General features: G+C 33.2%; 1 protein-coding gene across 1 annotated transcript; it reads left to right on the forward strand.

Annotated features, from left to right (window-relative positions):
• The first annotated feature begins 6397 nt into the window (after positions 1 to 6397).
• Positions 6398 to 7396, forward strand: LOC143574428 (uncharacterized). The gene has a single exon (XM_077059050.1). The coding sequence runs from the start codon at positions 6398 to 6400 to the stop codon at positions 7394 to 7396; it is 999 nt and encodes a 332-aa protein (XP_076915165.1).
• The last annotated feature ends 8123 nt before the right edge of the window (positions 7397 to 15519 follow it).

Consider the following 15519-nt stretch of genomic DNA (forward strand, 5'->3'; position numbering starts at 1 on the left):
GCTTATTGGGTTTAGAAGTTCTAAAAAACGGGCTTGTTACACAAACCCAAAGTCGGCTCAAAATTAAGCCCGTTTGATGTAAAGATCAAAGGTGTTTGTGTGTTCTATCCACAATCCCACACTTAAATCATTTATAATTTACGATAGATTGTTGTAATAATCGATTGTATTAATCATAACATGAATTATTCAGATTTTTTTTTCGGAACGACCAACTAAGTAACAATACGAAATTGGGTGCGTAAGTAACATAATACGAAATTAGGTGCGTAAAACAATACGAATTTATTCAGAAATTAGATGCGTAAGTAAAACAATACGAAATGCTTGATTTTTTTTATTTAGTAAACCAAAAAGTTATGCATTATCCATTAACAAAGAATAGTAAAAAGACGAACAATTTATTAAAAAAAATGGATGATATAACTCGTCATCCTATTATACTGTATAGCATAACGGAATCAAAAATGTTGAGATTGCGTAAGAAGAATTAGTTTATTCGGAGATTCAAGAGAAGCGGATACATTTCTCAACAAAAAGCTTTATCAATACAGTTTGGAGCAATGTTGTTGAAACCGGACTAATCAATAAGACTAATGATGCAATTCAATAGGGACACATTTTTTTCTCTTATGATACGTATTTGAACTCTTATGACACATTTTTTTCTCTTATGATACAGTTTAATAGTTGGACACATTCAAAAGTTGGACACATTTAGGCTAGCGAAGATGTTTGTATGTATTATACTTACATGTTCATTGTTTTTTCGCTCAATATGAGCGTTCACATTCGTTTCCCTTTGACCGCATAATATATTAGTTAGGAAATTAGGGTTTGTAGTTATATCACACTATATTTGAAAAAAAATAAAAAAGACTTGTTATTCATAATTATGTTTATTGTATGTTTATAAATAGAAAATTTTATTATCTTACAAATATTGTAAGCTTGTAAAACGTTCCATATCTAAAATTTTTTATGAAGATTTCATTATTCAGTATTAATAAAGTATTATCTTACACACTTCTACAATTTATTTTCACGTTATATCACGTGCATTTGATCTTCCGTATCACTAATAAGATATTTGCAATAAAATTTAAAATATTTTGATTAAAGGTTTTTCACACACATTCACACTTAAGCAAGATAGAAAACAAGTATAAAGTCTAAAGGCTAAAGTCTAAACCAACCTAGATGATAAGTCAAATTGTCAATTATTATTTTAATAAATTGTCATACATGTGCGATTGAATGTGGTGTTTGTTTATCTACGAGTATTCATAATCAAATCGTCTTTCTCATCGTATAATTAAATAAAATTTGTTTATTTTTAAAAATCCTTAACATTATATTTCTTACATATATTCGTCATCTAATCAGATAATAATTTTTACCACGTTAAAATATATGATGTTAATAGTAAACCTCCAAAATATGGGGGGTTTGCTTAAGTTTTTTTTTAATATAATTTTAGGTGTGAGTATGAGGATGTGGTATGTAGTAGTGAAAATGAACACAATCTTGTAATTTTGTTATAATTTGGATATTGCGATTTGCGAAGGCGATGAAGACTCACTCCATTATGAGTTCTCTAATGTTTTTATCACATCACACTTCAATTTCCTTTACTTCGTTTCAGTTATTTAAAAAATGTCTCATCCCTGTTCTACTTTGAACTCCATTTTTTTTTCTAGTAAAATAAAAATAATAGTGTTAACACTTATTAAATAAAAATAATAACTGTATGATTTAAAAAAAAAAACTTTATTGATATAAACAAACAATACATTAAAGACATAACTAAAAACTACATTTGTAACTCGAACGTACATGATCCGCTAAATCTGACTTTTAATGCACTTTGACGCCACTAAAATTGGTTTTATATTTATAAAAAAGAAAAGTTTTATATTTATAAAAAAGAAAAGAAAAACTATCTTGTAGAAGGATTTAAATACTAGTTTTAAGGTCTAAATATATGGGGTGGTAGAAAGAAAAGGCGAATAATGCAATAGATATATTTTGAATTTGTTAGTATGATAATGTCAACCACAGAACATTTAGCCCTACAATATCAAAGTATTAAATAAGTATTTGTTTTTAAAATAGTGACAATTCGAGTACCATGATTTACAAGAACATGCGTAGAGTTAAATTGTTTAAAAAAGGTATAATAATGTGACCAATAAAGTGGCTATTAACTATGATTAAAGAGAATTATGACTTTGTGTAAAAGTCTTATTAAATTGGTATAATGATACTTTTAAAAATTAAAAACAAATGCTTTTCAACGCATCATTTTTAGACCATTTGTAGTCATAATGCCCCTCCATTAGGCATTATGCGTCACGTGACATCCAGTCAAAGTTATGGTTGTTTTGCAAAAAGATAGCGTAGTCATAACTTTCCACCCCTGGGCGTTATGCGTCACGTGACGCCCAATCACTTTTTTTTTATTTTTAGTACTTCACCTATTTTAGTAATCTATTATTATTATTATTATTATTACAATGGATATTTGATATAGGTATGGTATTGGTAGATAGTTAGGTACACCATCTCTATCTCCTTCTCCAATTTGTAACTCCTTCTTCTCCAATCTGTAACTCACCCACCACCTCCACCTTAACAATAAACCGATCATAACATAAACCACCACCACCATCGATCATAACATAAACCACCACCACCGTAACTCACCCACCACCACCACCACCACCGATCATAACAATAAACCGATCTGTACCTCCAATCCACTCACCCAATCATCCAGTACCAACGGCTCTCAAACGGTAATGTAGAAAACGGTCAGATTTGTTTGATATGCGTGCCTTTTTAAGCGTTTTGTAAAAAACGCTGATAGAAAATGCCGACCAAAAACGCCGGAGGGGGCGGTGTGCCCCCGGCGTTATAGGCCAAAACGTCGGCTTAACGCAGCGACTACGCATGGTCTTAATCTGGAGAGAAAATAAGTATATACCTACACCTACCTAGATAGCAAGTTAAAACTGTCATTATTTTTTAATTGATGTACACATGATATTCGAATATAATATTCGTTTAATGTTTCATATTCTCAACGAAATTTCAATCTAGACGATATGTGATGTTGCAACATTATATTTGTTTTTTTCCGTACACGAAAACTTAATCGTAACTTATCATGAAATTAAATTAAGGTTTTTAATTGGCTATTGAAGTTTATAGTAACTATGATTTTATAATTTTCTTTGTTAGTTTATATATATATATATATATATACAAGTTTACATTCCCGTATTACGGGGGTTGTTTTATATTATTTATTTTGAATATTTATTTATTTTTTTAATTTTTATTTTTTTTATTGTATGAAAGTTAATAATATACTTATGATTTAATTATAAATTTTTTAACAAATAAATGAGATGTTATAACCCAGTTTAAAAGTTATATGGGTTTGAAGAGAATCAAGACCCGTTTATTTTTTTTTTACTATAAAATTGGTTTTTTTAATTATAAATAATACATGTTTTTATTGAATGAATCAGATATTAATTTTTAGTATATCCATACTTTATAGGATTTTTATATTTAATATTTGATGAGATTAGTTTTTAATTTAATGAGATGTTATAACTCATTTAAGAAATATCTGGGTTTGATAAGACTCATACCCGTGAATTTGGGTCAAATGCATGAGAAACCTTCATTTAAAAATCAAGCAAATCTGGTGACTCCAAGAAAATGGAGAGCAACCACATCACGACACATAAGATTTTTATGTTTTCGTTTATATATTATATTATACACACACACACACATATATATATATATATATATATATAACCATTACATCCTAAAACAAAAACATACCATTTGCTGAGCGGACGCCACATGCCACAAGTCACCCCATTGGATGAGATCCAGAGAGAACTTCTTTTAAATAGAGAACTATAGAACTGCTAAATAATTATTTTTAACTTTTTTAAAAATAATATTTTGTGATTTTTTTCTTTCTTCCGTCTAATAATATGATATTGTTCCTAAAAAAAATTTGTCGATGTAATGCATATGTGCAATAATGTGTATTGCATATATAAAATAGTGTTATAGCCTATAATACAACACAAACGCATTATATAATACACACTATTGAATCTATGCAAGTAAACACTAATAATTGTATGCAAAACATACTATCGCGTATATGTAATACAACAATAATGCACTTATGCACTATATATATTTTTTATTTTTGTATATAATATAACACTATTGCAAATATACAATACAAACAACTGTATATATGTTATTCAACACTATTTCAAATATAAAAATGCACACTATTGGACATATGCATTATAAAAAAAATCGATGTATCGCATATATGCATTACAACGAGTTTTTTTTTTAATAAATTTCTTTAAATTTTTATATTTTTTATGGTGAAAAATAACAACATATAAAAAGGATGAAAGAAAAAAATTAAAAATATTTTTTTAATAAAATTAAAAATATTTCATTATTGGTTCTCTAGTTCTCTATCTAAGAAGGAATTCCCTCTTGATCATTTCCCTACACACACACACATATATAATATCAATAAACACAAACACACACCAAACGACAAGAATTCATCCCCCCACACACCACATTTCGCTCCTTTGTCGCTGGGGGGTGGGGGGGGAAGGGGGGTTAAAAAAAAGTCACCCCAATTTGGGCTTATTTGTCACCCACTGCATACACCCTTAGAGACATTATGATGTATCAGGAATGCATACCGGGTAGTAAGATAAAAAAGACACTCGTGAATGCGATTTTAATGATGATGTGACGTGTTAATGCATTTGGAAAGTTTAAAATAGGGAATATCTCATAGAATAGTAATCAACTTTCAAAAGTGTTCCATTTAGGTCACTCATGCATGGTTTTCTCAAATCGGGTCACTAAATCTTCAAATTGAGTCTCACCGATTTTTGTGTGCGTCAAGAAAGAAATGGAGGATAAGATGTGGGGGTCGGAATTTGCAATATATGTAATATATGTAGTTATACTTAAAAAAATTAAAAAAACGTTAATTATTTTAAAATTCAAAAAAATAAAATCCACGTCGCCACTCAACGTCAACATAAAAAAAAAGTTAACAAGATTTTTATGTGAAACAAAAAATAAAAACGCTAAAAAAACATGTTAAAACTTTTAATTTAATAAAATATGAAAATTGAGTGACTTAATTTGAACAATTTTTAAAGTTAAGTGACCTAATTGAAAAACTTTTGAAATTTGCTTACTATTCAATTAAGTTGCCCATTTAAAATAATAAAATTTAATAACAAAAAGGTTATTAAAAGAGGCTCGATCGGATACTTGAGGATCAAGAATAGATCTAAATGGCGATGTCACTGAAAAATATTTTTTATATGTATACTCTCATTTTGATAATATAATGTTAGTGTAAGTTTATGACTACGATAACTATATTATTTCTGACCCAAATTTATATTTTAATTTTATATACCTACATTTTTTTAAATAATATTATATTGACTAATTGATTATTGATCCCTATAGACATTCTATGAAATAATGGCTAGGTATGCATTTTAAATACTTACAAAGTTAAAGAATTTGCGTGTTATGCCGGCTTAAATTTGATTCGCAATTGAACCCTAACGTGTCGTCGGTTACTTCGCTTGAAATCCTGAAAGATTACAAACGGTGTGTTGCCGTGGTGGGGGGGGGGGACAACAGTTCTCGGTTAGTAATGACCCGGTTCGTTATGATACGTACAAATTATTTTTTTCAAATTTTGTGCTATTTATAAAAAATGTTAAATGTCTTGTGACAAAAGTTAAAAAGCTAAAAGTTTTATCCAAAAGTTTAAAAGCGTTAAACTTCAATGACTAAAATCTAGAAAACAAATCGCTTATATGGCCAAAGTTAGAAATTTAACACTTTTTAACTTGACTTCTATTACGGTGTATTGATCAACTCTCTGGTTTATTACGGTGTCAAAAGGGTGTCTTTCCTTTCAAATATTTGGGTCTACCGATTGGGGCCAATATGAATCTAATAACTAGTTGGGCTCCAGTGATCAAATCGTTCGAAGATAAGTTATCTTTATGGAAGGCAAAAACGTTATCAATGGGGGGTCGATTAACACTTATTAAATCTGTACTTAGTAGCCTGCCATTATATTATTTTTCCATATACAAGGCACCGACATCGATTCTGAACGATCTTGAAAAAAGTATAAGGCGTTTCTTTTGGGGCGGAGACCCGGATAAAAGAGCAATAAATTGGGTGGCTTGGGAGAAGGTAGTGGCACCAAAAGAGTCGGGTGGTTTAGGCATTGGGTGGTTAAAAGATGAATAATAGTCTAATATTGAAGTGGTGGTGGCGCCTTAAAATGGAGGAAAACGGGTCGTGGAGTAACGTGATAAAAGCCATTCATTGGACTCCTAGAGCTTGCATGCCGGTTCCAAAAAAGAACGGGTTTCCCGGCACCTGGGCGGGCGGCGATTGCAAGAACGGATTTCACCAATTACAATATCAACCTGAATCATTTCATCCGCGGTGTTGTTGGGAATGGAAAAGAATCCGGTTCTGGGTCGATACATGGTTAGGTACGGTTCCTTTAAAATGCAGGTTCCCGGGTCTTTTCGCTATCATTAGGCATAAAGGAAGTAAGGTGGCAGATTGTTTTAATAGGAATGGAGACTTGCTTGTGTGGGATTGGAGTTGGATTAGAACTCCTACCAGTAACAGTGAGAGAATCGAGATACAAGAGTGCCATTCCTTACTTCGTTCGATTCGTATCACAGATATGGAAGATTCTTGGTTTTGGTCAGCGGATACGAATGGCCTATTTTCAGTCAGATCAGTACGAAGATTATTGAAGAGTCAATCTATGGTGAATTATTTGAGCCCATATGAGTGGAATAACTGGGTCCCGATTAAGGTAAACGTGTTCGGATGGAAAGCCCAACTCCAAAGAATCGTGACAAAAACGGCTCTCTTGAGAAGGAATGTGCACACGGGGTGTACGGTATGTCCTTTTTGTCTTGATATTGATGAAACAATTAACCATTTGTTGATTTACTGCTTGAAGACGGACATGGTGTGGCAACATATAGCTAGTTGGTGCAAGCTTCCACCTTTTTTTGCCTTCTCCATAAATGACGTGTTGAGTTACCATTCTAGCTTGGCTCAGGATAAAAGACGTACTAAGTTAGTTCAAGCCATTTTTCGAGTCACTCTTTGGTGTATTTGGAGAGCGAGGAACGACATGATCTTCAATGGAGTAAACGCTAGCCATACTCAAATTGTGGAAAACATAAAAATTCAAAGTTACATTTGGGTGGTTTCAAGATCAAAGAAAAATGTAATCGATTGGAATAGTTGGTGAAATTTTGATATACAAAATGTGTAAGCTCTTTTTTGTTGTTGGGGACTAGTAGTTGCTAGCTCGCCTTTGTTAATATAATGCCGCCATTCAAAAAAAAAACTTTACTTTTATAGTTTTTGCCCAAAGTATAAAATTTTAAACTTTCCGTTTTCCCATATATCATAATTATATGAAAAGGATACCGAAATTTGATTCTATTGCAAAAAATATGTGTTGTGGATGGATGTTGGCTAACAAAAATTAATTACCCCCAAGTCATTGTTGCGAAGGGATTTTAACTGACCATTTTAAAAAAACAAATGTTATGAAGTGGGTTTAATTAATCATATATTAAAAATATGTCGATTAGGTCGCTCAGTGTGTTTCAGTGGTGGTCACGACTCACGGAGCATACATATGTGGCTCGCGTGAAGCTAGCGGAACACCGCCCCAACCCTCCTCACAGGAGAGCCGTCTGAGCACGGTCACGAGGCTCACACTTCCTCTTTTCCAATTTCTTTTATTTTCAATGGTACAAGCAATTTTGATGGAGAAGATGGGGTTTGATTTGACCGGAACATGGCCGAAATGGTTGGGCGAAGAAGATGAGGATGAGGATGAGGATGATGGTTTTAGATTTTTAGGGTTAAATGGAGATGAGGATAGACGGACGGTGGGTGTATTATAACTTTTAATTATTTTATAAATATTATAACCTTTATTTTAAGTATATATTTTAATTATATAGATTGTATTAAATAACTTGAAGATAAAAAATGAAGAATGAGAAAAATAATTCATACAAAAGATTGAAAAGTGAGATCGTATGATGTGGAAAAAATTGACGTGAAGAACTTGAAAAAATAACTCAAACAATACGCCGCCGTCAGCGTTAGTTGAGATGGGGACGCCATCCGGTTGGCGAGAAAGAGAGCTACATAGTAATAACAACCTTTTTTTTTTTTGCCATCACCACTTTGGTGGGATGGTAAAGGCTTTGGCCTTTTGGTGAGAGGTCCAGGGTTCGATTCCTGGCATTTGCGGTATAATGTAAATAGTAGGAGGAAAGCTTGAATGTTCAAAAAAAAAAAAAAAAAAAAGTAATAACAACCTTTTGTTCTTAATATTAAAATAGGTGTGGAAAAAAGGATATGTGGATTTCATTTGACTGTTCATATTGGTATTTTGAAAGAATATGGTATGATAGGTAAATAAACATTAAACAATTCATTCAAAATGGACTAATGTTCTTTCAATATAATATATTTCCAAGAAAAAGGGTAGTCAACTTTCGCGGATCAACTCCTGTTCGTTCTAATGTACACGTCACCAAATTATATAAAAACGATGCGAGTGTTGTAGACAATTCGAGCCCGATTTTCACTAAGCTCGAGCTTTATCTTATTTTAACTTATAAGAGTTTGAGCTCAGCTCGTGAGTCAATTTTAATGCTCAAGACAGCTTGTTTATTATTAATTAATTTGATTTTTAATTGTTTTATATATTTTAAGAAAACTCTTAAACAAGTATAATTTTGACTTGAGCTTGTGTGTAGTAAGTAGAAATGTTGAGGGTTACAAATGCAAATTATTTAAAGAAAAAGACTTATTAAAATTCAAGTTTCATATGATAGCTTTATTAATGTTCAGGTGAAAACATAAATTCTTTAAAGAAAAAATTTGTTAAACTTTAGGAGTCAAATGAACTCTATTACTAAAATTAAAAAGGAAACGTAAATTGGTTAAAAAGAATAACCCCTATCCAATAACACATTGTTTATACTATATTAGATCCCATGTTACACACGAATACAAATATATAAAACTTCATATATATATATATGATAAGTATCATTACAGAACTGTTAAATTATTTAAGAACTTTTAAATTATTTAAGAACTTGAAGGAACCCTTGAAAACTAACGTTTTTTTATAAAAAATTTTGTATGTTAATGTTATTTGAGTTTAGTTTTATTACTTTGTTATATCTAAATTTACGATTACAATTTTGAAAATTAGTTTTTGTACACATTTTTGCTTTGTTTTACACCTATGTAAATTTGTTAGTACATAAATTTTACACATATGTAAACTTGTGATTAATATATGTAATCAAAATTTTTTATATAAAATATGATAAAACTACTCTTAAATAATGTTAATATATAAATAAAATTAAAATGTTTGGTTGTGTAGAGTTTCTAATAGTTCTTAACTTTTTTAGAGTTCTTAAATGATACTAACCCATATATAAATATAGATAGATATATATATATATATATATATATATATATATATATATAGGGCGGAGTTAAAATAAGAAGTGTAAAAAGTAATCTGGTACGTTAGATATGTTGATCTGATGGTGGATATGAAAAATGTGTTTATTATGCGGTTGTTTTATTAGATATGACGGGGAAAACACATTTTCTACACTTTTTAGAAAAAAACTACTTCTTATTATAACATTGCTATATATATGTGTGTGTGTGTGTATTATACATTTTAATGAATTGTAAACGTCTGATAATCTAACATTATTAATATAAGGTATCACATTATTGTTTTAATTAAATAGTTTAACATACAAAGATATGGTAAAGTTAAAATAAAAAGGACAATAAAAATGAGAAGTGTGAGAAGAAATTCAGTCCATTGATCTTATATTTGAATGACTGAGATTAATTTAATAAATAAAAATTGATGGAAAGGGCATGAAGGTAATAACACACATTTGTTGACTTTCTCTCTCCACATGCAAGACACATGCCAATTCCCCCATCATATTAAAATGTCCATAACTTTTTCATACGACATTATTTTTTTAAAAAAAGTCACCATAATAATAAGCGTTTTTTTTTCTTTAATAAGAGTATCATATTGTTAAATAAAAATAAAAAAAATTAATGGATTTTTTAATTGTGTTTTTTGTTGTTCATTGTGTCATTGTGTAATATGTTGTTTCAATTGTGTTGTACGTTTCAAGTCACTGTGTTATATATATTCACCGTTGTGTCTTACGTTTTAGGTCATTGTGTTATACGTATTCACCATTGTGTCTTACGTTTTAAGTCATTGTGTTATACTTATTCACCATTGTGTTTTACGTTTCAAGTTATTGTGTAACATGTATTAATCATTGTATTTTATGTATTAGATAATTTGTTGTTATTTTATCATTATTTTTACATATTATTACACAATGGTGTTATTAGTATTTAAAAAACATAATGATGAGTTAAAATACACAATGACGAAAAAACATAATGATAAGCGAAAAGATACAATGATGTGCGAAAAGACACAATGGTGTGCGAAAAGACACGATGGCGAAAAAAGACAAAATGATAAGCGAAAAGACACAATGACGAAAATAGACAAAATGATAAGCGAAAAGACACAATGGTGTGCGAAAAGACACAATGACAAAAAAAGACACAATGATAAGCGAAAAGACACAATGACGAAAAAAGACACAATGATAAGCGAAAAGACACAATGGTGTGCGAAAAGACACAATGACGAAAAAAGACACAATGATAAGTGAAAAGACACAATGGTGTGCGAAAAGACACGATGACGAAAAAAGACACAATTATAAGCAAAAAGACACAATGACAAGCGAAAAGACACAATGGCGTGCGGAAAGACATAATGGTGTGCGAAAAGACACAATGACAAAAAAGACACAGTGATAAGCGAAAATACACAATGGTGTGCGAAAAGACACAATGACGTGATTTTTGTTTTAAATTTTATATAACAAAAATTATACTCATATTAAAGATAAAAAAACGCTTGTTATTATGATGATTTTTTTATTTTAAATATCATACGAAAAAGTTATAAACGTTCTAAAATGATGGGGGTATTAACATGTGCCTTGCATGTGGAGAGTGAAAATGTGTACAATTACCTTTATACCTTTTTTTTCCTTTGGCCTCCACTTGACACATATCAATTATTTATGGTTTCTCACACTTATCATTTATTACCTTTTTTATAATAACTTGACCCTACAAAGATAAACAGATAAAAACAACAATTTAAAACATATTTTAACTTATAACACATATTTATAACTTATACCACGAAACAAAAAAGACATATCAGTTAAAACTTCATCATTTATTGAAGTCATGTATAGTAAACTATGAAGCGTAAACATGTAGATGTTGTAACATAAGTTTTGTGTTATAAAAACTATTTTTATTGAAATAAATAATGCTACAAATATAACAATGAGATATGAAAATAATAATTTTGATTAATTAAAACATTTAATAAAGTAACAATAAAATCCAAACTTCGCGACTTAAACCACCATTTTAATCCAAACATCTATATATCCAGTCCAAACGTTCATAAATAATCTCCCAAAATACAAAAAATAAAAAAATTAAAAAAAAATAACAAAGTCTCAAAATTTTAAAAAATAAACATGAAGACATTTAATTGTCTTTATTACTCAATAAATAGTGAGTATAACCATTTATTTAATTTGAAACATTCTTCAACTTAAGAGTTTTTTTTTAACGGTGATTTTTACAGTTAAGTTATCTCACTGCACGAACACGTCACGCCCCGCCACCCCTGTAACACCCCGACCAAAGGCGGATTATACATCGGGGCGCCACATATTGTTTCATTACTCGTGACACTATTGGTGTCAATATTTATTAATACACATTTTATCGCGCACGCGCAGCGGGGAAAATAAAGAACATAAATTAAACATAAATCAATATATTATAAATTATAACATTCAAACAACATTAACTTGTCTTGATACATTTTAATTCTAGGTCCAAAAGTAAAAACGTCCTACGTGTCCACAAGCTCCAAAACAGCTACTGCAAACCTGAACATGTGTTAAAATAAACGTCAAACACTTGCGTGTTGGTGAGAAATCAAGTTTAATAGATAATCATAGATAATCACAGTAAATCTGCGCGCAACACGTGTATGTCTAGAGTTTAACAAGGGTGTAATCAGATTGTGATCAAGCCTAAGATAGTTCATAGATCATAGTTCAATCCATGCTCCCAATTGAGCATAAAAACGAGAAAACATCTGTGCAAGTGTAAACCAAGAAAACCGTAAACGATAGGTCTCCCGTGTTCAACTAATGGTACCAACGGAACTGCGGAATAGGCCGAACAAAGCGGTTAATGATACACACATACAAATAAACAGCCAAGTAAACGTCCTCAACACATGGGATACTGCGCGACTAAAGTTCATAAACAAGTTTAAGACTCAAGTTTTGTATGAACACATGAACATCCCAAAGCATTTAAAATAAAAAGGGATTAGATACGAGATAACTCACTTGATAAACGATGCGGTGTAAGATAAAGCAAGAACCAACTTTAAACAAGCACAAGTTAACCTATAAATAAGATTATTGTTTTTAATGATTTGTTTTAAGTCTTGATTATAAGTTAGCATAATTAATAAGTAAATTATAATATATATTACCGGAAAAGCAGGAAGAACAAGGAGGAAGACGGAGGCAGAGAGGAAGACGGCAGAGAGAGCAAGGAGCAAGAGAACAGGAGAGATTAAGTGTTTTGTGTGTGATGTGTTATGAAATATTATTATTTATAGAGAAACCCTAGGAGACATAATCCCTAGAAAAAGGGGAAAAGATCTCAAAAAGTAAAAGAAAAGATATCAACGGTAAAAAGTTCTGAAAAGTAAAGATATCAAAAGATATGGCAGCTGCAGGGGGCAAGATAAAGCTGTCAGGGAACAGTAACAGGCATGGGCGGTTCAGATAAAGGTACTGGTCAAGCATGGCAAAAGCAGATCTCAAAAGATAATGTCAGTCACTTTTTCTACCAACCAATGGGGGTTGGTACGCATGCTGCGCCGAAAGTAACTATTCAGACATTAGATAGGTTAGGTCAACAGCACAGAAGATAAGACAACACAAAAGCAAACGGCTAGATTTAAACAGAAGATACAAGGGTTAAGCGCGGGAAGGCTGAGTGCGCGAGCGCGAAGGCTGGCACAACAATCCTTAGCGCACTGCGGGAAGAATCACATCCTTAGCGTGCTGCGTGAAGAACTAGAATTCTAAGCGCATCGCGGGAAGAACATACATTCTTAGCGCATTGCGGGAAGAACATACATTCTTAGCGCATTGCGGGAAGAACATGCATTCTTAGCGCGCTGCGAGAAGAGTTCTCTTCACGCATCGCAGGAACAAGATGTCTTCACGCAGGCTTCCATGTAAGGAGTCTGGCGCGTGGAGCTGCGCAGACAACCTTAGGCGGGAAGGAACAAAGGACAAGCAAAGAGGAGGGAAACAAGGCGGAAAGAGAGAAGGAGAGGGAGGGGACGGCGGAAAGAAAGAGAGAGAAAAAAGCGGGAAGGAAATATATATTATTATTATTAAAAGTAAAATATAAGTATAAATAAATATTAAATCATAAAAGAAAGAGATCGGGTCAGAGAAACGGGTACCTGGGTCGGGTCGGATCGGGGCAGATGTCACAGTCTCCCCTACTTTAAGAAATTTCGTCCCGAAATTTATCTCGAAGTAGGTTGCGCAGAGAACAGGTGCGGGTACTTGATCTTCATTTGATCTTCCCTTTCCCATGTAAACTCGGCTCCGCGCTTGGACTCCCAGCGAACTTTCACGATAGGGATACGACTGCGCTTGGTTTGCTTAACCTCGCGATCCATAATCTCAACAGGCTTCTCAACGAAATGCATAGATTCATCAACTTGAACTTCATCGAGTGAAATGTGAAGGTTCTCGTCAGCTAAACACTTCTTGAGATTGGATACATGGAACGTTGGATGCACATTACTGAGCGCGGGCGGCAGGTCAAGTCTATAGGCAACTTTTCCCACACGCGCGAGAATCTTGAATGGACCAACATAACGAGGAGCAAGCTTACCCTTCTTCCCAAAGCGGACAACACCTTTCCAAGGCGACACTTTGAGGAGAACAAGATCACCAACTTGAAATTCGAGAGGCTTTCGCCTACGATCTGCGTAACTCTTCTGTCGGCTTCTGGCAGTCAGCAAATGATCACGGATCTTGGCGATTTTATCGGTTGTCTCTTGAACAAGTTCGGGTCCTGTGATTTGAGTTTCACCCACTTCGCTCCAACAAATCGGGGAGCGGCATTTACGACCGTAAAGTGCTTCAAATGGGGCCATACCGATACTGGAATGATAGCTGTTGTTATAAGAAAACTCGATCAAAGGCAGGTGTGAATCCCAATTACCTCCAAAATCAAGAACACAAGATCGGAGCATATCCTCAAGAGTTTGAATAGTTCGCTCAGACTGACCGTCAGTCTGAGGATGATATGCCGTACTCATGTCCAAGCGAGTTCCTAGCGCAGATTGGAGAGATTTCCAAAAGCGAGATATAAAACGGCCATCGCGATCGGATATGATGCTCAAAGGAGTACCATGGCGGCAGACGATTTCCTTGACATAAAGCTGCGCGAGATGCTCAACACGGTAGTTTTCACGAATGGGCAGAAAGTGAGCAGATTTAGTCAATCGATCCACTATTACCCAAATGCTATCATGTTTGCTTGCTGTCAAAGGTAACTTGGTAATAAAGTCCATCGCTATACCTTCCCATTTCCACGTAGGAATTTCTGGTTGTTCGAGCAAACCAGATGGGCGTTGGTGTTCAGCTTTTACTTTAGAACAAGTCAGGCATCTAGCTACGAACACAGCAATATCCTTCTTCATACCGGGCCACCAATAAGTAATGCGCAAATCCTTGTACATCTTATCAGCGCCAGGATGAATAGAATATCGAGATTTGTGCGCTTCACTCAGGATATCAGCGCGAAGATTCTCATCACAAGGGATCCAGATGCGATTGAGATAGCAGAGAATTCCACTCAGATTAGGGACAAAGAGTGCTTCCGCGCCACACGCTAACTCGGCGCGAAGGTTACCATTACTGATGGATGCGCGCTGCGCGTCACGAATACGCGATTCAAGGTTGCTTTGAATCGGCGCGAAGTGAAGCTGGGTGCGCGGCAAGATACAGTTAAGTTGGCAGGGTTTTCGGCTGAGCGCATCGGCTACCACATTAGCCTTACCAGGATGATACCGGATCTCACAATCGTAATCGCTGATGAGTTCGTTCCATCGGCGTTGCC

This window comes from Bidens hawaiensis, unplaced genomic scaffold, assembly GCF_021521415.1.
Source record: "Bidens hawaiensis isolate Kalapana, Puna unplaced genomic scaffold, B.hawaiensis_p1.1 tig00026908_1, whole genome shotgun sequence".
NCBI classification, from domain to species: domain Eukaryota; kingdom Viridiplantae; phylum Streptophyta; class Magnoliopsida; order Asterales; family Asteraceae; genus Bidens; species Bidens hawaiensis.

What these genes read in the sequence shown, in the direction of transcription:
- LOC143574428 (XM_077059050.1), top strand. Translation starts at nt 6,398, where the DNA reads ATGGAGGAAAACGGGTCGTGGAGTAACGTGATAAAAGCCATTCATTGG.